Source organism: Ptychodera flava, chromosome 5, assembly GCF_041260155.1.
Source record: "Ptychodera flava strain L36383 chromosome 5, AS_Pfla_20210202, whole genome shotgun sequence".
In the NCBI taxonomy this organism is placed as follows: domain Eukaryota; kingdom Metazoa; phylum Hemichordata; class Enteropneusta; family Ptychoderidae; genus Ptychodera; species Ptychodera flava.
The window spans coordinates 5,773,907-5,798,886 of record NC_091932.1 but is presented as its reverse complement, the minus strand read 5'-3'; the positions used below and the strand labels follow the sequence as shown (position 1 = coordinate 5,798,886).

The following is a 24,980-nucleotide window of genomic DNA, read 5'->3' as shown; positions in this document are numbered from 1 at the left end:
AGCTATCTCCGTTTACGCATGGAATAATGACTTCCCAGGCTCAAAGTCAATTTCGATAATTTTGACCGTTTTATTTTTGCATAAAATAGGCTTGTCGTACTGTGATCGGAGACAAAACAGAAACATTCATGTCATATGACGCAACTCAGTGTTTACTTAGAACAGTGCAATACACACTGCCCCGTTGTCGCTGTTTCCGACATATCAATAAACTCAGTGCTCTTTGACAAGGATCTTTTAAACCCGCCTGATTTAAACAATTGACAAATGATTTGGATTCCATCAGAAATGGTAATAGCGAACAAGAAGGTGATTTCTGTGGTATTATGAGCGTAGGCTATTGATCAACCAGATGACTGTCTTGAGTATATAGTATTTGTATAAGAGGCATATTTCCTATAACCGGGAGATATTCGAAATATAGAACAATCACCAATATAGATATAATTTAACTGACAGATACATTGCTTTAATACATTTTATTCTTTTTAGATCAATTTATTCTGCATAAATGAAGTCATACATTAATGTTCATCAATTTTACAAATTTGTGGCACAAATATTTTTAGCACACTGTATGACACCGACGTATGGCAGCACCATGGTACAACATTGTTGAAATAAAGAAAAATCCATGTCTTATAAAATCAGTGTCTTAAATAGACTGATAACATTTAATATAGTCATGGTAAAAACTAGTCTAAACATAATTATTTAGACTGACAAATCTTTTCAAATAAAAACTCGTTTTAATTAATTAATTTCATTACCAGAATCACGAAATACGGAATTTTCTCCTCACAAAAACTTTCAAAGATGACTAGAGCACCCTTACATGTAACCATACATATTTTATCTATTTACAAATATATTTATCTTCCATCGGAAACTTTCCAAAATCAACAATTATAATGACAGAATGAAAAAATGTAAAACAAACTACAGTCTTGGATGAAGCATAAAATGTTAACTCTCCTTACTCTCGGTACTTCTCTGTATCTCTTAAAATTATATTCAATTATACATATCATTATCTGATGTTAATTGATGCTTGGATAATGACACAATGAGGATTATATCGCTTCTTATTTGAGTCACGGTGATGCATACGTATTTTGACCAGTTCTGCTGCCACCAGTCAAAACACGGGCTCAAAAATAAGAATACAGTGTGATAGTGTTCAAACTTCATATAATAATTATAATAACCCCCTCCATCATACATGCATATCTTTGTGATAACTGTTTTTGTTTGCACACTCCGAAGTCAGATGTGAAATCGATGGCACTGTACACCATGCTTACTCGTCCTACTGTGTCGAGAAATGGGTTCACGGAGACCGTATCACTATTTATATCATTGCAGAACATGGTACTACTACTACTTTGTGAGAGTGGTTAACGTTGGAGAAAACATTGTAGAAACGTGAACAACTCAAATATTGAACTTTCCACAAAGGCTTAAGTTCTTTTCAGGATGTTTAAAACAAACTTACGCGGGACACTGAGAATGGAATATAGGACGGGGATGAAATAATGAATGATTTTCGTGACGTCATGCCAGGTCATGTTGTTTTTCCTGTACTGGCTTGTCTAACTTGCCGACAAACTTGTCTACCCAACTTAAAAACTAAAGGATGACTTTCTGCAGAATAAATCAAATCCAATGACACTGTGTAACTTCATGCAATATCATGGGTGACTCGGAATTACTTGAATCGAGAACACAGTACATGCTCTTATGTTTGATGTCTTTCAGTTTGTTATCACATTTTGGGTAGCTGACAAATTGTTATGCTAAACATAGTTTCACTGATTAGTAAAGCAGTAATAAGGAACATCAGATTACAACAAAGTCTGCCGTGGTACACTATCGAATATACTCAACAACTTTCAAGCAGAAATGGGATGGTAAAATTTACTTCTTGTTTATAACAAAAAGAAAGTAGACTAAAATTCAGTCGTCATCAATTGTTACTGTGTACGTAGACAGTATTCACGAGTTTAACATTTCTATTTCGACGTGATTATCGAAGTACAAATGAAGAAACTATATTTTACAATCTGAAGATTAGTAAATAAAACACATCACGAGTTGCAATAGCTAATACCGCTCTAAATTGCTCCTTCTTTCTCTAACTTTTCATAATTACTTGGTGGTATTTCGTCCAATCTTAGCGATGTGTAAACTAAATCGCCTTGACCAACACCATCCCTCACTTCAACCTCTCCTGAAACAGCTGAGGGCGATGTTTCTTCCCGAGTATGCTCTCTACAAACAGACAAAATTAAAGCAAAGGAAACGTTATTCCTCTGTCCACGTATTCCAAGCACTTTGTTGCTATGGAGATCACAAATGTTAGAGATTCAGCTGAACACTTAGTGGTTTCATGAAACATATGATCACAAGACACGTACTGACTTCCTCACACTAGTTTTTACCTTTAAGTGCTCGTACATACTTAATAATGGGCTTACCTTCTTTTTCGCCAGATGATAATTACCAGGATGATGGCAATACCTGTCATAATAGCCATTACTGTGACGCCGACAGACAGAATAAGCATGCCTGTGTAAAGATAAAGAAATATTATTGAATAGAATAACCGAAGGCGTACTCATATTTGTAAGTTCCAATCTTTAAATTCTATCAGTAGTAAGAGCTAGTCGGTCGACTTACTGGCGAGGATGTGCAACAGTGACTTGTCCAAACATGACGTTCCTATAAGCGTCTGGAATATTACATACTAAAATGCAATATACAACATCGGTGTCTGACATCTTGCTTTTCATCGGCATAAATAGTCTATCAAATTCAATCATTGCGCTCACTCCTGTTGCTTCGTTAACTTTGCTCTCGACCTTTGCAGATGAGTGTCCATTATTACTCAGATTAGACTGTTGTCATGGAAATCGTCCGCCCTGGTGCAACATTACGGCACTTTCCAACCAATAAACTCAGACACATTCGCAGTGACGGGATAACTTGTACTATCAATTCATGGTCCCTGGAAATACCTCAAAATCTAAGCATGAATACTTATTGCTCATGATTAATGAGCCATAAAGTTGCTCTTGGTCAGGCTCTTATAACCAGTTTTGCGCTCGTTGCAGCAGAGGTATCGCCTCACATCTGTAAGGCCAAGCAAGACAATCGAGACAAAAAGTTCAGTCAAAATGTCTCCAGTATTTAAATAGATTTTATTGGCAACAATGGTGCAAGGCTACACCGATTGTCATCATTAAGGGTTCTTATATTTCGTTGACTTTTCCTCGGCATTTAACACCATTCAACCGCACCTGCTCGCCGAGAAACTCATGTCACGTTTCAATTTGCATTTTAAATTAGTCGGGTGGATTTTAGATTTTTTAACAAATAGATCTCAGTGTGTGAGGGTCAACAGGTGTATGTCAAAAATGCGTTTTACATCTACGGGTTCACCTCAAGGTTGTGTTCTATCTCCCCTGCTATACATATTGTACACTGACGACTGTAGAAGTCAACATGTGAACAGACATATTCTGAAGTTTGCCGACGACTCGGCTATTGTCAGTTTATTGAATAACTGTGAGACCGGCCACGGTCCCATAGTAGATGATTTTATCGAATGGTGTAATAGATCATTTTTACAATTGAATGTTGGTAAAACAAAAGACATGTGTATTGATTTCAGAAGGAGCAAATCTTCTCCGGAGCCAACAGTTATAGACGGCTCCGAAATTGAGATAGTCAGCAAGTACAATTATCTTGGCTCTACAGTGGATGATAAGTTATGCTGGGATGACAATGTCGATGCTATTTGTAGTAAAGGTCAACAACGTGTGTTTTTCCTGAGGAAGTTGAACCAATTTAATGTAAATAAGTCTCTGATGACGTTATTTTATAAATCTTATATTGAGAGTATTTGCACTTTTTCAATGGTCTGCTGGTATGGCAATTTAAATGTTAAGAACAGAAACAGAATTAGTAAGATAGTTAAAGTCTGCAGCAATATTATCGGAGAACAACAAGTGGGCCCCACTGACTTGTACGAGAAACATGTTTTACGTAAAGGGAATTCCATCATACATTCCAAGTTTCAGCACCCTCTACAAAACGAGTTTGACTTGCTACCATCCGGCTGCCGTTTCAGAGTACAGGCTTTTAAAACCAATAGAACCAAAAACTTTTTTATCAACAGAGCTATTGGTCAACTGAATAGATTGAACTAGTTTTTAAATATACTTCTTTTATCTCTCTGTGATTTTTACTTATTGGATGTGCTGTTTGGTATTTTAACCTTTTTTAGTTTGTCATGTTTTTTTATTGATGTACTGTGTTTGTCACTGCTGCAATGTCAATTGCCCAGTCATGGGTTAATAAAGATTTATTGATTGATTGATTGATTGATTATTCCTACCATTTTATTCAACTTACGAAAATTTATTTCTTGCAATGACTAGAAGTTCTGTTTGACATGTAGTAAATCAATGGCAATTATTTGTTTGCTTTTTAATGAAAATATAAATAGCTATGCTGTAGGTGTAGGATAGTTAAAAAGTATTGGAAAGCTAGAGTCTCCGTGGATGCAGACTTGATCTAAAAGTAACAAAAAAATACCACTCTTCCTAAAAACCTTATAATACATTTCAGAGGATGTCAGAACTACACCATTTATGTTACCCATGTAAATTCTGAGTTGTGACGTTTTACCATTCATTTTTCGCCAGACACAGATTATTAAACGTCTGTAAAGAAACTTGTCATAATTCAACATCTACAGGCTGACTCATTTAAATTGTATAAATTTCAAATTTCAAAGTTTTTCACTTTCCCCCCAAGCTTTCATATCTATGGGATTTCTACAAAAGTTATTAACTTTTCTCGTAAATAGACATTTCATCAAATCATGCGTAAAAACAGATATTCGAAATCAACATACTAGTTTCTTTCTTACATGAACCGTGCAAGTTTCCTAATTTGTTCCTCGTCTATTAACTGTGCACAGTAGCCAGTATATGTCCTTCCCTACACCCTGTAGATAGTCTCGCTGGCGCCGAAATTGCGCTGTCTTGACGCACTGCATCTCCATTTACAGTGTTGTCCTTATATTTGAAAGTAGCCGGGTTATTTAAGAAAGTAGACGGGTGGAGTGCGAGGGAACGAAGCGACCGAGCGGCGAGTGAGCGTAGCGAACGAGGGGGGAGAGCGCGAGAGGGGGTGTCCCCCTCTCACAAGGCGAAAAAATGAAATTTTGGAGTGGAAATGGTGTTCTCTGGTGGCATCTGAGGTGACATTTAGCTGAGACAGTACTTTTGTTGTGTGTCTTAGACGTGGCTCACCTTCAACAAAACAAAACACATTCGCTTTTGTTAAGAAAAACATCGGTGAGATAATTCACTGTAACAGTGTTCGCACTTACGAAAAAAAAATGCGTATTTTGAAAACTCATAACAATGAAAAAAGGCGTAGAGAGTCGATCCAATGCGTAATAATATTACGCATTGGATTGAGTCTCTACGCATTTTTTCATTGTTATGAGTTTCTATACGCAAACGATAATAGTAAAATGTTTGCGAAAGCACTCTCCGCGACTGAGCTTAGGCGAAAACCAGACGAGATGAGTGCCCGCTTGACATTAAATTTGTTACAACATTTCTGTCAATCACTCATTTTGTGTGAAAGGTTTCGGATTCTCTGAGTGTAGTCTGCAAAATCGGCATCGTCGAGTCAGAGGCACGTTACCATGTCAGCTGTGCCTATGAACTTACTACGTTGTAATTTTCAGGCTAGCGACAGTTTCTGCAACTTATGACACAAAGTGAGTGATTGACAGAAATGTTGCAACAAATTGAATGCAAACCGCGCACGATCATCGCGTCTCGCTGTCCCCAAATTTGATCAAAACTGATATGCAGCATGGCGTCGGAAGGAAACAACTCTATTTTCTTTCAAATTTGCTCCACGAGTCCGTGAAAAAAAATAATTCAGAGGGTCCATCGAAATACACTATCGGGCAACCCAACATGCGGAGAACATGGAGAGGCGCAGTGAAATTGAACCCATGCCGGAATTCACGACGTATTGTCCTATTGTCTCAAGCAACAGGGGATCAGCGCCACGGTGAAGCCGTGAGCCGTGACGATGATGCGCCGCTCGGCAACGGTCGGCAACACACATACCTGTGACCGTGGATTCTAGTACGTAAAAATAATCAATGAAAAAACTATCCATTCAAATAAACAGTTGCTTCTAAAAAATCAGTTCTAGCTCATTTTTTTTGAAATCTAGAAAATGCGTCGGTATTGCTCTGAGAATAACTTGATTTGTTGAGAAGATCATAGTCGTAGTGACCGTGACGTTGGCAGCCAGCCCGGCGGCGGAAAACTAGCTCATATTTGCCACAAATAGGGGGTGTTTTTCTCAGAAATATTCTAGGAAAGGGGGTACTTTTCAAACTTGGGTAACAAGCATTGGTACCCACCAACCCGGGGACTGCCACCGCCGGGTGTGCCAGTAGCCGACGCCACATTTCTTTTTGACGCCATCGTTAAAAATCATGACATAAGATGACCTTCATACTAATCAACCCAATTACACTGCTCTTAACAAAGACAATACCATAAGCGCGTCCATCAGCCAATCACACAATTTAACAAATAAAAGATCGGGCTCAAAAAGCCACAAACAGGTATTTAGAAACTGTTTTATGTTTTTGCAGTTCCATGCAGGGGAAAGAGGTCGCGAAACTGCTAATCGTACGTGTGCCGTCTAACAGCTGGCGGTGCAATCCCGAAATTACAGGTCTATAAAAATAATCTAATGACGTTAAAAGTAGCCGGGAAAAAATGCAAAACAGCCGGGTTATTTACCCGGCACCCGGCTTCGAAGGGGCCCTCATACCTCATACAACACTGCATTTAAATCCGATTTATTTTTTGTTACGTTTGTTTTATTTGCCACACTTTCGTATTACCCTCTAAACTGCCTGTCAAAATACCTGATGCACAACTTGTAAACATAGCCTATGTTGTGTATAACGATTATTGCCATTGTTAAAAACTGAATAAATCCGGTATATATTCATTTATAGTGGATTTCAAAATAGCTTGGAATTACAACGTGCCTGGGTGATAAGAAAAACGTTTCGGGCGATAAAAAAAACGCCAACTGCATTCATTTCAAACACTCTTTCGATAGATTTTGCAACAATTTACCCTCTTGGCGTTCACTCTGCCACGCCAGTCAACGGCTATTGACAAAGGTTGAGACGACCCAAACTAGCCAAAATTAGCCAAACCAGCATAAACCACCAAAAACGACCCATATCATCAAGTAAACGACCTAAAACAAACATTCTAGGTATTCAGGGATACAATAAAACTCCACCTTCTGGAGAAACCGTCGACAGAATTGCGGGCAGCCATGTTGTTGGTACTATCAATTACCAAGTTGTGGGGCTCATTTCGATGACACAACTGAAAACGAAAATAACTTCAGCATCGTAACTGGGCTCACCGAAGGAGGGCGCTTTTTCAAACTTTGTGCAGTGCAGTGCTAGTGGGGCATAATTGACGAATGTATGTATGTATGTATGTATGTATGTATGTATGTATGTATGTATGTATGTATGTATGTATGTATGTGTGTGTATATGCATGCATGCATGTATATGTGTATGTATGTATGTATGTATGTATGTATGTATGTATGTATGTATGTATGTATGTGTGTGTGTCTCCACATATAAATGTAGACATGCATGTTTCCTGTAATATGCCCTTGTATCAATATGGCCATGTGAGGGCGCTGTTTTTTTAAAGCGACCACCCACTTAATCTGTTATTTGCTAGATCTTCAACTTTCCATGGTAACCTGCATGCACGCATATATATGTTTGTGTGCATGCATGCATGCATGCATGCACATATATGCAGGTATGTGTATGTACATGTATGGAACCAGGGCCACGGCACATGTTATCTTAATATTTGGTTTGTAGAATTTATTCAAATAAATTAATGTTGGTATCAAAAAAAATGTGAATGAGCTGTAAAAATGTAATAAACTAAAAACTTTGATCTCATTCCTTGGTAAGCCACTAAACACGACAACGGGGAAATTCCCTGTGCTACACTTTACGTTGTAAAAGCAGTAACATCTTGCACAGCGCCCTCTATTGAAGAAACAAACCGATCCCCTTAAACTCGTTGATGGCATGTATAGGAATTTGCAATGATCGAAAATGCCGGCTGGTTTTCGCCGTTTTTGGGGCGGTTTCTCCAGAAATCTGAGACATATTTCATCCCTGTGCTTATTTTAGGTCGTTTACTTGATGATATGGGTCGTTTATGGTGGTTTATGGTGGTTTGGCTAATTTTGGCTAGTTTGGGTCGTCTCAACCTTTGTCAATAGCCCAGTCAACATAGTCTGTTAAAGTTGCAGCGCGTCGACTGAAAACCTTACCCTTACACTTCACTGACGTTTACAACAAAACATATCATGTTTATTTCATATTCAGACACTGAAGAGTTATTTCGTTATAGAACCTGGCGTGGCAATATACTACTCCCTATACACATGCACATGCAATTATCTGAAAATCTCGGAATACTGAGTTGACGTGATGAAGAATGCGGAATGGTGAACAAACTACACTAATTTTCATGTTTCATTGGGCGAGTAGAGAAAACGAGCTTAGAGTTTGTCTTTAAAGTTAACGCTTTTGAAAACTAGAAAACGATCGCTAACATTAATCTAAAAAAAATGAAAAAATAGTAATTGGTGAACAATATAATGTAAAACTCGGAGATAAAAACCAATCTGGGATCCACAGAATTCGAAAACGCACCGTGAGCTGTACATGAGTACACTCACTTCCGACGGTCGGCGAATGGACTGCCGCCATAGCAACGCGTTGGGTAATAGAAGGGGCATCGTTTAGTGGGTAGTGTTGGATATTTACATACGAATATGCGATGATTGATTACTGGTGTTAGCACTCCTGGTTGCTGTACTACGGCCATTACATAGTACAGTGTAAACTCCGCGCGGGAAACATTTGGGTCAGGATATTCATTACCTTGTTGAATGCTGACACTGATAGTAATGGTCTTCCGTTAGTGAGAACAGTTAACGACGTGTAGTGTTCAAGTTTTGCAAAATCTATCATGGGAGAGGGATTGTAATGAATACAGTTGGCGTTATTTTCATCGTCTGAAACGTTTTTCTTACAACCTAAGCAAGTTGAAATTCCAAGCCATTTTGAAATCCACGTGGATTTCAAAGTAGCTTGGATTTTAACTTGCCTAGGTGATAAGTAAAACGTCACGGTCTCAGGCGATAAAAATAATGCCGGTCGACTGCATTTATTATAAAAATTCCCTTTGTTAGATTTTCGAAACTTTAACCCAATACGACGTTTACTGTTCTCATTTACGGAACACGTTCAGTGACGGGAACATCAACGTTGTACACAGTGTACCGAAAATCTGTCCTTAGCGTTCTGTGCAGTTTCATCAACAGGAAATGTATAATAAGCGCAATACAAGACTGATACTCAAGCAAAATCACGAATTTCACGTATTCACAGATCTGTAACAAATTTTAAAGATACTCTAAACAGAAAATCACAATATACTTGAAAACTTCTATGATTCAGTCAATATTGAAACTCAGATATACGTTTTTTAGATTCTTGAATTACAAAATTGGCATTTTGGTTATATGAAGACTGAAAACCAAAGGTACTCCGTCCTCAACAGACAGCATCATATCAATGCATATGGTTAAATTTTCAAGTGTTGAGATAGCCAAGTTGCCTGTAAAATCCATAACAGTGAGCAGCAGTAACAGCATCGGTAGCTCTCAAGATTGCATAAGCTGTGTTTTCCTCCGCAAGTATTCTGTATAGAGGCTGCTTGAAAATAATCTTGAGATGTTCAAATACATATTCTGCCGCATTAAAATCCGGAGAATAAGTTGGTGTAAAAATATACTCTACTCCCATATTGTCTAAGAATTCAGATAAAATCCGACCGCCGTTATTATGATGCACAGGGCAATTGTCAACCACAACAATATAACCTGCAACCAACCCTGGAGACCCATCTTCCATGACGGTGTTTGCTGCTTCGTTGAAAAATTGTAAATATGTATCAGTATTTGACGGGCCATGGACAACATTGGCATGGCATATGCCATGTGCGCTAACGAGCAAATTTAGAGTATAGTTCGGCTCTTTCGCATACCGCTGAACTGGAACTGCAGGGCTTCCACTGGGGGCATGCCCGTAATTCCTGTTGCTCACGCTTGGAAAGCTGAAGCCGCTTTCGTCCATAAATTTGACGCGAAACGCGTCGACTTGGTACAGAGCATTAATGTACATTTGGATGTACACTATATTTCATTCAATGAGACGTTCTGTAGCAACTCTTGTCATCTTCTTCCAAGTCCATTTACGTTCTGATAAACAATTTCTGACTGTCCGACAGATAGTTGACAATGAAACCTCTGCTTGCGAAAATACAGTCAGTTTCTGCTGAATTTCTTCGTGGGAAATTGACGGTGTTTCTCGCTTCAAATACTCAATGTATATTTCTTCATCGGAGGTCAGTTTCCGTCGCCGACCGACGGCTCCCTTTCTCCTGTCGGTCGACAAACTTTCGCAGTACCTAATCCATACATTTGTTACTGAAGAGGGCGAAACACGAAACTTTCGAGCAATATTTGATATTAGGCCACGAGGAATATTTCTGTTTTCTTCATTCGCTCCACTTTCCACGAGTTCTAAAATTATCAGTCTTCTCAGATCTTTACTAAGGGCTTTCCCAATTTCCCACTCTCTACCTGCTCTGTTCACTCTTGTGGCTTCCATGTTTACTGATGGACTGTCAACTTTATTTTGGAATTGTATGTTTGGTTTTCTACGAAGGACGTTGCATGTCTCATGGGATTTGGCGGGTGAGTTTATCATTCCAACTTTTCCCCACACAGAAACTGGGCAGTTTGGATTATTCATACCTATCTTAATCCTACTGTTCGTAATGTTTATGTCGTAAACACATCTATCGCACACTTTTAACACCTTTCCCGGGTTCTTGAACCCGGTTGGTCAAAATTGGCTGTTCTGGCCTTTTTGATCACCCCTCTTAAAATGCTTGGATAGTTGACTTGGAAAACAATTAAAATTAAAAGTTTCATTAGCAATTAAGCCAAACACCGGAAAACACAGAAAACATGGCTCATTACGCGTTCTCAGTAGGTGAAAAAGTTGAGGCCCTCGATGACTGTTACTGGTGGACAAAGGGTGCAGTGAATAGCCAAACACACAAAATCAAACACAAACACCAATAGCCAAACACACAAAATCAAACACAAACACAGAGAACGAAAAAATAGTGTAGGTGATGTGTGCAGCCGCTTTCCCTTTATTACATTCCTAATCTTCATTGGAACTGAACACGAACTCCACGAATTCATTACACTAATCAACAAAATGCATCCCACTTTCAAATTTTCATATGAAAGTTCCTCACACGAAATAACATATCTTGACCTAGTCATTTACAAAGGTCAACGATACAACAAGGAAAAAGATACTGGACACCAGAACACACACAAAACCAACAGATACATTCCAGTTCCTACATAGAAAATCATGTCATCCAAAATCAACCTTCAAGGGCCTAATCAAAGGCGAAACATTAAGGTACATGAGGACATGTAACAATGAAGAAGACTTCAACAACAAAGTCAAAACATTTAATGAAAAGCTATTACTGCGAGAATATCCACAACAAGAAATATCAAACATCAATGCGGAAACAAATTACACTACACGAAGAACACATTTAAATCACAAACAAACGCACAACAACAACAACAACACAAATAAATTGATATTTGCTACCAAATATAGTCCACACATCAAAACAAAAGACATCAAACAAGCACTACTGAAAAACTGGGAAGAAATAGAAAAAGACCAAACACTAAATAATTTATTCACGATGAAACCGATCATCGCTTACAAAAGAAATCCAAACATTGGCGACACACTCATAAATGCACAAGTACACAATCTCAGAGAAACGACCGAACAAAATGCAACACAACAAACTGACCCAAACATAAGTATTCTAGCCTCCTTGCTAGACGAACAAAACACTGACGATAATTAAACCACGAACAGTGAAACATAAATCTAAGGAGAGCAATCTCCAAAGAAAAGCGACTGAGAAAGAAACCACACACTGGTTTCGAAACGTAGCGTCAAAGGATCACCCTGTCATTCGACAGCCAGATTACGGCTACGTCTCGCCATGGCGACGAACATATCACTGCACACGGGCACGAGCTTTAATAGGCGGCTTCAAATTGTCCCTTTCCAATGAACGTTAGTGTTGTATTTGTAGTGACATGTGTGGAACCAACTAATTTGTCCGCATGCTTTGTAAAGAGTAATTTTAATTCATTGCTCTTGTGTGGGGGGTTGTCAACCTGATGTAATCGCAAATCCTCAGATTTCCATCTAATATAAGTATGTACGTAAACAAGAAAAGTAAACTCATGAATTTTAATAGACGTGGTGGCTATGACCAATATCAGCCAGATTGGTCACAGCCACCACGTCTAAGTCTGTGTGGGGAAAAGTTGTCATGTCTTGAACGGACGATTATGAAAAAAGGGATGGAAGCCCAAATCAACAGAGTTCTAATGTCCTTCGGATTAAAATAAAAGCTACAGGATATTCCTTGGAGTAGTGATCCGCCAGATTATATTCAGAAATCTGAAAATGGAACAAACTTGCCAAAGCATCATTTGTATAGACTAGTTCATGTATGAGACGCAACCCCACCGATATACAAAATAAATTGGAATGGCCAATGTTGCAAATTTGGCAAATTGCGCACTGGGGCGAGGCGGGAAAAATATCAGTACTCCCTTCCGATGCTTGGCAATGGCGCTATCAAAAGTGTCGAGCTCTTCACCATTTGAGCTTGTGGATGTGAAGATTCCCTATGATTATTACAACAAGGAACGATGTACAGTAACAGAGATTTGGTACAACGATTTGCATGAAATGGACTATAATGGTTTCATCAAGTTTATCCAGCAGGAGGTACCGTATCTAACCCGACTTTCTGTACTGCGCATCAGCTATAAGGATATCGAAGGTACCTTTGTCGATTTGTGTAATCGGAGCTTCCATCGTTTTCTGCGTCAGTGTTCCTGTTCTCGACATGGTAACGTCCCCACCATCAATGTACGGGTTGAAGAGGGAACATCACCCGCGGTAAGACTTGCAAGATAAAAGAATTCTACCGCAGAGTCTTTGACTGAAGACGTAAGTAGTGTCACTCCGACGAGACGTACCCTGACATACAGCGCTGGTACGGGTGACCTGAGTCAGCCTGAAAACAAACGTCCAAAGGTGTATCAAAGTCCAATCGATCTGAACATTCGACGGAAAAGACTTCAGGTAGAAGAAAAAGCAAGAGCAGTAAAAGCTTTGAGCGATAAATACCGTGCCAAGGAAAAAATGTTTATTCCTAATGTTTTCAAGGATACAACGTTGAAACTGTGCCACAACTGTCATATGAGAGCGGGTCACACAAAGGCGAAGTGTCCAAAAAAATCGCCATGTGACAGTGTAGTAGTTTGTGGCGAAATTGATCTCCATGCAGATAGCAAAAGGGAGCTTTCAAGTCTAGCACAGCTGAAGCAAAAAGCTGAAGGTGAACTGAAATGTTTACAAACAGAACTGGAAGTGAAAGAGAAGACAGCAGAGTCAGTGAGAAACAGTTTCGAAAGCAAAATATCGTCACACTTGATCAACAGCGACCCAGAAAAATATCTAAAATACGGTCGTGTAAGACAGGTGATTGTCAATGCGGACACAGAAATCCTGCGCAAGTACTATAATGGTAAAGTCCCCGACAACATTGACGACGAAAGTGAAATATGGCCACCACTCATCGCTTCTTTGACAGAAAAACGTGAAACACGTCGCGAGCAAAACACGCCGTATACTCGTAATCCAACTGAACGTCTGTTGGAACTGCATGGAGTCACTTTTCCCAACAAACCACGTGAAACTACACACAGGGAGAATTCCACTAATGAATTGCCATTACCAAGCAATGTCAGCAGTCAGCAGCACAGTCAATATCCTGGCCAACCGTTTCGTGCACATCACTACGGGCAGTGGTTTTCACCGTACTACATGCCCGTAATGCAGCAACCAGGGAGTGCTAACACTGGTTACCCACCATCGCAGCAGCCATATCCGTACGTAAATAGCCATCGATATCCCCCAAACGATGCCCCTCGTATACCGCAGGCGTTGCTGTCGCCGTCAAGTGCACCTCTATCGTCGACCGATGAATATGAGTCATACGGACAATGAACGTTCAATCAGACCTCGTAATACGCCTTACGTCCAGCCTACAGTTAACTTTGTCCTATTAGACTATGTCAGTTTATGAATTCTGTTGATTACAGATTGGATACGATTACGACATTGATATCTTAGTTGTCGAAAACTATTTATTCCACATCTTATTTTTGCATTTGCTGTCCGAAAGTTAGTAAACATTCAAGTTGGTTTAGTCATCGTTCTATATCGCATTTTGGTAAGTTTTCAACTCAGTACTCCGAGGTTTCAGATATCTTCTAGTGCATGTGCTTTAACATTAGTCTATTACCTTGCTTTGTTCAGAAACAAAACAGCTGTTCAGTGTTCAAACATGAAATAAAAATAATGTTTTGTTGTAGACATCATTGTACGAGTGAGTTTTTCAGCGGGAGCGCGGCAATTCGCTCTCACTGACGAGTGAACGCCGTATTGAGTTAAATTGTAGCAAAATCTATAGAAACAGAATGTTTGTAATGAATGCAGATGGCGTTTTTTATCATCGCCCGAAACGTTTTTCTTATCACCAAGGGACGTTGTAATTCCAAGCTATTTTGAAATCCACTATAATAACAGAAAGATTGAATATAGTCCACCACAAATGAATTTTGTACAGTTGACTGATCATACATTGGAGAAAAGCATAAGTAAATGATCGTTTCAGAAAATGAAAATGGTGGCGGTGTTAATACAGGTACTGCTATTCTCCCTTTAACCAACTGTAGCAAATTCAAAGGTAGGTGAATATAATGTGAAAATAATAAGGGTAGTGATTACAGTACCGACGGCACATTTTTTGAGTTTGTAGTGTGAGGGCATGTTACAACCGATAACGTAGTAACTAACCGATAACGTATCAAACCCGATAATGTAGTAAAAATTTACCAATAACGTAGTAAATCAACCGATAACGTAGTAACGAACCGATAACGTAGTAATTTTTTCTAACCGATAACGTAGTAAAAATTAACCGATAACGTAGTAATTTCTCCTAACCGATAACGTATCAAAAATTTACCGATAACGTATCAATGAACAATAACGGATTAAACCAACTGACAATATAGAGTAGTCAACCAATACCACATCAAAACGACCAATAACGTATCAATTAGTTGATAATATCTGATTAAGCGAATCATGGGGAGCAATAGATCGATCGATCGATAGATAGATAGATAGATAGATAGATAGATAGATAGATAGATAGATAGGTCGATCAATGTATCGATAGATAAATCAATCACTCAATCGATAGATCGACCGATCTATCTATCGATGTTTGATAGATGGTCGGTCGATCGATCGATCAATCGATTGATAGATAAATTGATGGGCAGATCGATCGATAGAACGAAGGATCTATCAATTCAATAGAAAGATATATCAATTTATCGATAGATCGATCGATCAATTCGATTAAATGGTCAATAGATAGGTGAATAGTTATAGATAGATCTATAGATCGATTTGTCATCACATTGTCTCTTACTCAGTTTATATTTCTTCTATTAATTTTGTCCGTTTAGCGTAAATTGTTATAAATATATTTGTTTCTCATCCTAGACATATTGCAAAACTGATGCGGTGACGCGGTTTTTTTCTTCTCATTTCTTTTACTCTTCAACCAACAAGAATGCGCGAAAAACATGAAAACGACATACGAATTTACGCAGAGATAAATGCACGGTAGTGTTGTTTAGTATGTTTGTATAGCAACAGTTCTGCGGTTTGACTTTTAGTGCAGCAATGCACAGTTTTGTCAGCTTAATATAACAGTGACATATGTGTACTTTTCTGAATGGAATGTTAGTGTCAGTTATTTTGTTTACAGTTCTGTTTTATACAAATTCCTCATGAGCAGAAAAAAAGGTTGACGTAGCGGGTCTCAATTGACACGCGCGAGGATGAGAAACAAACATTTATTTTTCTTGGCCTAAGCGGTTTTTTTCTATCAGCACTATACACTGTACTCAATAATTTTGAGCTGTCTTCGTAATAAGATGTGAATCGACGTGAATAACAACAGAAAGGATAAAAAGGAAAGAAAAAGCGATACGTTGTCTACAAAATCTGTTGACTCGGCTTGCTTACAGGAGTAATTTGCAAAATTAATGAATTTTGATTATAAGGAATTCAATTGAGCAATGAGTCCAGATTTACCTGTTCAGTCCCAGAATGAGAGTTACATGAGTGTGTACTTGTGCTTTACTGTCTGTTCTGTTTTGTGTCTATGTTTATAACTAGTGTATTACGAATTTTTACCTAGTGTTATCAGATTACGGATGGGTATGGTTACGATTATTTTGTAAAGACTTATTGTCATTTTGATATACTGACGTTGTATATAAAGTAACGAAATTTTATAATCGGTCATATTGAAAACTTTTTCCAAGTCCTCCCAACTTAGAAAGTGTGTCGATAAAGACACTCTCATATGTGTTGTATCTTTAATTCTTTCTGCAGGAATACTTATAAATTGGTTCACATTTCCAAAATTGATGAAATTCGATTGGTGATGTCTGAGTAATATCAAGAAAACAGTATACTTCAATTTGATACGTTATCGGTAAATTTATTGATATGTTATCGGTTAGGAAAAATTACTACGTTATCGGTAATTTTTTACTACGTTATCGGTTAGAAAAAATTACTACGTTATCGGTTCGTTACTACGTTATCGGTTGATTTACTACGTTATCGGTAAATTTTTACTACGTTATCGGGTCTGATACGTTATCGGTTAGTTACTACGTTATCGGTTGTAACAGGGCAGTCAGGAATATTTAGAACCCCAATTGCAATGGAAAGTTACTACTTTTTAACTTCCAGAAATTATAATTAGTGCTAGAAAATAGCTTTGTCACATAAAAGGTACATCAGTAACTTATAAGTTAAGCATGGATTAGATTGGTCAACTGTAATGTACATTGTGACAGTGTACTTTTCTTGGAAAGCTGCCATTCTATGACGTCAATGCATATCTCAATACGATACAGGACATTGACAACTGTTAAAACATTGGGTAAATCACAGGCGCCTCGCTTTCAATTTTTCATAACATATCATTAAATTACATTGAGACGGATGTGCATTTTTGTAATATGTTTACTTATCATTTTTTCTCACAGCAAGCAAACTTATTAACTTATAGATATGTCGTATCAACTAGTATAAAATGGCTCAAACTTCCAAGCTTTCGTGATAATTACTGTACAAATGAATTAATCGAACTCAAAAATTCCAAAATATTCAAAAATTTTGCAAAGTTCTCATTTGTGTATATCGCACTTATCTTACTGAAATTATTATCACAATATTACAATTATTAATATTTGACTGTATATGCAATTGAAAATGTGTATCAAGACATTTCATATCGACATTGAAATATACTAACTTCAAAGGGCAGCATATACAAATGTTAATCCTTGTACACGTTGTTGTATTTTTAGTTCCTTGACACGTTAAAACAATTCACTGATATGTCGAAATTGTAACACTGAAAAACAGTGGGGTGCCAAAGTAATTTTCATATTCAAGGTCTTCAAATAATGGCGTATTTTATGCATAATTATTACCTTATAACAAACAGTGACATTGCCTCACACGTTTTGAAACAACTACAGGCATCGCAAATGCGTTCTGAATGTTTTTAGCGTTGTCAAATGAAGTATGAAAGAGAAATTTTGAAAATGCTTCTGTGGTTCGGTGACATAAACCTTCTTCATATATATAACGTCTCTTTTGGGTGCCAGATGCAGCCATGCATAAGAAGTCAGCTTTCTCCAAAATTGAAAAATAGGCTAATACAACTAGCTTGCAGGCCACCCTCTATATCTTCCATTACCATTGACATTGTAGAAAGTTTTGGAAAACTTCTGGTAAAGTCTGTCATCTATGTTTAGCAGGAATACTTGATTGCGGTAGTACACGTCATGAAATTGAAAAAAAGAAACTTTTGGTCCAGCTTTACCAAACGAAACTTAACATTACAGTCTAAACAAATCCGGTTAAAAATCAGGGGTCATGGTGCAAAGTTTGCTACTAGAGAAAGAAGTCACCTAAAATCTACCGATACTTACAATTCAGAATGGCTACATCTTTGTGTTACCTCTACAGAGAAATTAAAATTTTAGATTTTCACAAACCAAGGCTAGTAAAAACTTTACTTACTCTCCAATAGCTTTAAAATGAGCACCAACAGAGAAGAATTCGAAAATATTGAGAATCAAAATATATGTGCCTGGGCGCATTTTACCTAGCCATAAATCTGGCCTCTGAGCTGGCTATAGTATACGATACGTCGTGACAGCTAGTATTTACAGACTGCAGTGCATCATTGACACCATTCGTGTGAACTGTACAAGTAAACAATATGAGAGTAACGTTTCCCAAATAAACATATCGAGATGGTTTATCCGTGCAACTGAGTACCGTGTTTAACACTTGAGGCATCCAGAGTTCTAACGTCGCCTCATAAGCCTATTGTAGTTGTGTTATTTCATAAAGTAGCATAGGTTTTGCTGCAACGAACAGCTTGCAACCAGATTGGGTCAACTACTACGATTACACGTAGGCAATTGTCTATGGTTTGCATGATGTATTAACTTGACACATTGTACCCCGGCCAGTGTTTGCAGCTGCCATATTCAATCATTTTTGAGCATGTCTGTCTCCGCAACACTGTACAACAGGGCATTGACATTGAAGTGAACACTTGAAAACTGAATGGGTGGACCTCACGTTCAAATATCAATTGTCGTTACTAAAATGTTAATTTCAGGTTTTTTTACGAAAAATGATTATGAAAATCATACGTTGTGGTCACGTACATTAATGAAAAACTCAACTGTTTATTATAAGTTCGATCACAAGTTTCCTTTTTTCCACTACTTGTGGGGGCCTAATTTAAAGCTTATCAAGTATATGAAGTTTTCACCGGCTTTTATTTTGTGGAAACCGAAAATTTAAATTTTAACAATAGAGGTAACGCAGAAATAGCAACAAGGATTTTGAATTTAAAGTGTCGCTAAATATTGATTCATTTGTTTCTCTAGTAACCAGATTTTGCACGGTGACCCCTTCTTTGTATTGTTACTTTAAAAGGAAACGAGTTACAGTTTGTCTTTCGGTTTGAGCAAAAGTTGAAGTCTTTCAGTTTCGAGGCTCGTACCACCCTAACTTCAGAGTTTGAAAACATGTATCGGCATCACCTATCAAGATAAAGCAACCATGAGATCAACAGGGTATTTCATTTACCATTAGATTGATTCGGCATATTCTTCTCCTGACCAGTTTCTCCATCTGAAGGCCTGGTTGGAATGCTCAATCCTAATGTAGTTAACATTATCTGTGCCGCATGTTGCGGTTTCACAGTCGATCGTATTGAAATACCTGTAAATATGAGAATATTGAAAATGAAATACGATGGCTAAACATACTGCAAACTAGTATTTGAGTATTAAGATAGGAAACAGAGTAATGGCTACATTTTGCCAAATTGTGAAAAATGAGTACAGTGATCTACCGAAAAAAATATTTTTTGCAAAGGTACGAGACATGTATGTTAGGTGCTACTTAAAAAGTTTTACAAAATTGACAATACTGGAAGGTTAAAATTTTCCATCAAATACACGTTCCAATCTCTGAAATTTTTGGTTTAATAATGCCAAATTTGGTAAAAAAGATAATTCCATGTTGTCACACATTTTGTCATTTAAATTAGAGTCTTTACTGTTTAAAGTTTAAATTTTGTGATATTATACGATGATAATATAAATAGGGAAGAATGGTCTGCTCAAAAGTATGTTTTCAGCATTATTAAAAGTAGCCAATAAATTTGTCTACAAACGGGAGACATTGTCGACTTTACAGAGGAATCTCCAATGGTACAAATCATAATGAGTCTTAGGATATCTCCAAGACTGTGGAGCATCACTAAATTTTGAAATGACCAAGACTTGAGTCTAGCATGTGAATGCATCAAGCGGGCCTTCCCAAAGTGGTGACAAAATTCGCTATGTTGATTTTAGGATATCGTAGCTTTCCAAATACCAACAAAACATTCTGCAGAAACGCTTTTCTGATTGTTTGAAGAATAATCGCAATCATACCAATCCATAATCCAATGACAGTAGGTCGGAATTGGCAAGACAATAGTTGTAAACATAGACACAAAACAGCACAGAACAGACAGTAAATAGACGGTACACAAACGAAGTCATATTCATGAAAGAAAGATATATGGACCTCTGGCCAGAAGACCAAGAAGTGATGTCAGGTGTTTCGAAAATAGTAAGCGCATCCTGCCCCACATGTGGCACCCGCCATATATCAATCTATAAGTCAGATAGGTAGTGGTCACTAACTAAGGCCCAATGTCACCGATGCCATCAGTGATCATTTGTCGAACAGAGATATTGTATTTATCTACCAGCTTGCGATACCTGCCAAAAAAGCTAAAATCATCTCTCTTGTCATGTAGCCTAGTAGAAAGGTGACCATGAGAGTCAAATTCAAGTAAAATGTCCAGATATGAAGCAGAAAAGGCCGTTTCTGTAGTTTCTTTAATCTCCAATTCTGGAGGATAAATCATAGCGAGATATTTACTGAATTCAGAGTTATTCATAGAAATAACATCGTCTATGTATCTATATGTTAGATTGAAAGTTCGAGCTACAGAGACCTTTTTCTGTTTAATTAAGTTCTGGATAAATTCTGCCTCATATGAGAACAGAAATAAGTCTGCAAGCAAGGGAGCACAGTTAGTGCCCATAGGAATTCCTATACACTGTTGGAAAATGTGCCCTCCAAATTCTACAAATATGTTGTCGATGAGGAAATCAAGCATACTGATAATGTCTTTCTCGGTATAAAACACTTTAGCGTTAGTTGTATTTTTAACAAAATATGTAGAATTATACCCTAATACCACATATTTGTAACGGCGTGAACCATTTTTGTAGAAAAATGCTTGGTTGATGATGTTTTTCAAGCGTTCTTTCAATTTATTATGTGGTATTGTGGTATACAATGTGGAAAAATCGAAAGTTTTAATAGATGTTATTTTTGAAACAGATCTTGATTTCAAATTTTCCAAGAGTTCTTTCGAATTTTTTAATATCCACATTTGATTTATACCACTCCGAGAAAAGACAACATCACAGTATGCTTGAAGTCCCCGTTTAACAGTACAAAGAACAGAAGTCAGTATCTTCGATAACTCTGTAGTTGAACATTTTGAAGATCCTGCGATAAACCTAGCTTTGTGAGGTGTTTTGTGGAGCTTTGGTATCCAGTATAAGCTAGGCAACTTATTATGGTCATCCTTTATTGTAACATTAAAATTATTCATGAATGACTTATGGTTTGCCAAAATTTCAGATTTGCTGAACATTGATTGTCTGTAAGTGGAGTTGGTGGAGGTCTTAGTTACACCAAGTTCGTCTATAAGACATTCAAAATAATACTTCTTACAGACAAACACAATGTTATTGGCAGCTTTATCAGCAGGAACGACAACATATTTGTCATGGATATCATTCAAACACTTAACAGCATCAGGATCTTTAAATACACAATAGGGTCTTCTGCAAACATGTGATCTTAGTCGACCAATACGACCACAACTATTTTCCTCACAGATTTGACCCATTCTGACAGTGTGTCCAACTCTACATCCTCCCTTTTAGCCCATTTCCTGGCATATTCTTCAACAGAGTCCATAACGATCTTAAAATTATGGTTCCAGTTGATCCTGCGAGGTTCTCTGAGCTTGGGTCCACAAGATAATATCTTACGAAGGTGATGATGTTCAACCAAGTTCAGATCACCAGTGATGACATGGCCAACTGGAGTGTATTTGAAGGGAGATGTAGAGCAGTCACAGGATGCTGGTGTTTAAAGGAATTCATCAATTTTAAGTGCCGCAATGCCTTATTGTAATTGAATATTTTATTGGAGATTGTCTTGGAGATTGTCTTGAAGTTTGAACTTTGATATTCAGATACCAAGCAATCCACGAAATTTGCTGTTTAGGGACAAAGTATTCTTTCATTCTTTCTGTATCCTTTTCCTCAAGTACAGTTACCATTTTTAGCTTTAAAAAGTCTGTAGAGTTGGGTTGAGTTCAACAAAGTTTCATATAGTGTGTATTTATTCTTCAAAAATATATATTCCCAAAATTATGTGCAATGTTTTTGGGTTCAGCAAAGATTTGAGTTCATATAAACTTTTTGTGTATGGTTATTGGTAAGGATTTATGCATGTCTGTTGTTCGTTCATTGCCTTAGCGGTTTTCACCACTGTTTACAACGCACAGTGCTAGCTTTATGAAGAGGCGTTTCTATGATGCAGCATTGTGTTGTTTAATTTTATCCTGTCAGGGTGTTGAAAGTGTTAGACGTAATATCTTTTTTTCTATTTCCACCATTGTTTAAAACCGAGTCAATGTCAACATATGTGACAGAAGACTGAAGTTAATACAATTAAATGTGGAATGAATATCACAATAAAATAATTACTGAGATTTGAGTTGCAGCTGAAAAGTCGTATTTTCTTCATTAAATGTTTTATGAAATGACATACAACAAATGCAATTGACATTACCAAAACTTCTTTCGTAATAAAAATCGGTTCAAAGAAATTGTTAAACCGTAATATACATATATGTATTAAACTGATATTTGACAAACATTGACAAGTCATTATCTGACGCCTATAGCAGTAATGCAATTGTGAACAACTTACAAATAATCAGAATACAAGTGCAAATCCATGCATATTTCACTAACCTACCCATACCACATATCCTATGCAGCAGATAAATTGTCAAACAATCTATTAAAGCTGGTTGGTAATTAATCACCGTAGGCGGCAGCTCCAGATACCACTGAAGATAAAATCTTCTGTCTCACGGTATATGGCAACAAATTATTTTTTCTTACAGCATTCCTTGAAGCATTTTCCCCCTGCCCTCTTAGTAGATAAATTTATCCCCCTAAAAAGGCCAGCAAATATTTTTTCGAAAATTCTCCAGCCGCTCCCAGAAATCAAATGTTCCACTCCTAATGTTCAATCCTCTGTGTTACTGGTGAAGTTAAACGAGAAAAGCGTAACCATCGTTGCATTCGGTTTGACGATAGTGGTCGTGACACATGAAAATTATTGTCTCTCTGAATGCATGGACTGCTGTATGAAAATAATGCAGGTGTTTCTATTTTAAGTCGACGTTTTACTTCCGTGTTGTATAGACCAGTACCACTACAAACCAACACATAAACTGAAAAGCTTGATGAAAAAAACTGTACACATACCTTGATCTGTAAGCTTACTGGAAAAAGCGCCGAGTGAAATGCACAGTAATAGCAGTGAGAGAACGTCAATGACAAAACTCTGTTTCATGACGTTGTCGATATCAGCAGTGAAACATTTCCACTAAAGCAGCTCTTTAACCTCAGTGGTGAACAAAAGCCTCAGTTGGAGCTATTTCTGTTGTATTCATGACATGCAAATGTTTGATTTGCATGAGGAACCATGACCTCAATACAGCACGGCAGCACAGTGTTTGAACTTTCACAGAGGTCATCAATGGAACTGGGTAACACCACAACTGAATAAAAGGCTTAGTAACACAGATTCTGTCTTGAAAAAATGTAAAAACTATTTGCTTTTTTAATTAGAATGATCGGAGAATCGTGATTTTGATGTTGTATAACTCACGCATTTTGCCTTTATTAATAACAGTAAAGTTCTAGATTTTCCTAGACATACAATGTTCACCGAGAGTTAAAAAAACGATAATGTTACGAAAACTTGATTAGAAGTGATGATAATCTACCATATTGGTATATGGGAGACTAAATAGGGAAAATATGTAGGAACATGTTGTATTTTGCCCTTATTACCCTTCACAAAAAGCAAAAATACGTGAACACGTTTTAACAAATCCACGATAGTGAACATTTATTAGAATGAACCATGACAAGGACAAATCCATTTGAATGGCAAACTTTGATATGGCCGTTTGATTTTGTTATTAAGCTACAGTTAGCCAATGGAAGGGCTGTTTGTACTATTTTAACCCGATCATTGAAAATGCCATGTGTATGTCTTGATGTAAAAATTATGTCCGAAATAGAAGTATTATTTAATGCATGTGAATTGCTTGCATATCAGAACAGCATGCAAAAGCATCGTATATTACCCATATATATACATTAAAGAATATCACACAAGCACACATCTGCGCTCCGGAATTGTTCATTACGTGTTCATTTTCTTCTGCGGGTACATCCTTAAAGAGATCTTGTCGGCTCAGTATCACACACACCCTCGACTCAGTGCGCGGTCTAGCTACGGAACAAACCTTGAATAAGTCGGCTCAAAGTTCAAACTCTTGGTCTATTTTGACAAATTGATTAAATTAAGAAGGATACAATGTGCACATTGTCCAACGCAATATGCTACTGTAAGGCATACTTGCTTCCGTCCCCAAAAGTCGATAAGTTAGCTAAATTAAACCCAACCTCTTGCACCCGTCATATCCCATCCAACAAAATTTTTCTGTCATTGTCAAACGTTT

The 24,980-nt window shown here is 37.5% G+C and overlaps 1 protein-coding gene across 1 annotated transcript; it reads right to left on the bottom strand.

The window, feature by feature from the left end:
- Positions 1-450: 450 nt before the first annotated feature.
- Positions 451-23,883, bottom strand: LOC139132456 (uncharacterized). The gene is made up of 4 exons (XM_070698796.1): positions 23,713-23,883; positions 19,658-19,792; positions 2,478-2,568; positions 451-2,271 (listed from the first exon to the last, which is right to left on the bottom strand). The coding sequence occupies exons 1-4, from the start codon at positions 23,798-23,800 to the stop codon at positions 2,115-2,117; spliced, it is 471 nt and encodes a 156-aa protein (XP_070554897.1). The 5' UTR covers positions 23,801-23,883; the 3' UTR covers positions 451-2,114.
- Between the last annotated feature and the right edge of the window lie 1,097 nt (positions 23,884-24,980).

Bases quoted from the DNA above. Each gene is read 5' to 3' on its own strand.
- LOC139132456 (XM_070698796.1), bottom strand. From the start codon at position 23,800: ATGAAACAGAGTTTTGTCATTGACGTTCTCTCACTGCTATTACTGTGC. The intron at 2,569-19,657 runs GTAAATGAAATA...ATCTTTACACAG, and splicing joins TATGCCGAATCAATCTAATG to GCATGCTTATTCTGTCTGTC. The intron at 2,272-2,477 runs GTAAGCCCATTA...GTCTGTTTGTAG, and splicing joins ATCATCTGGCGAAAAAGAAG to AGAGCATACTCGGGAAGAAA.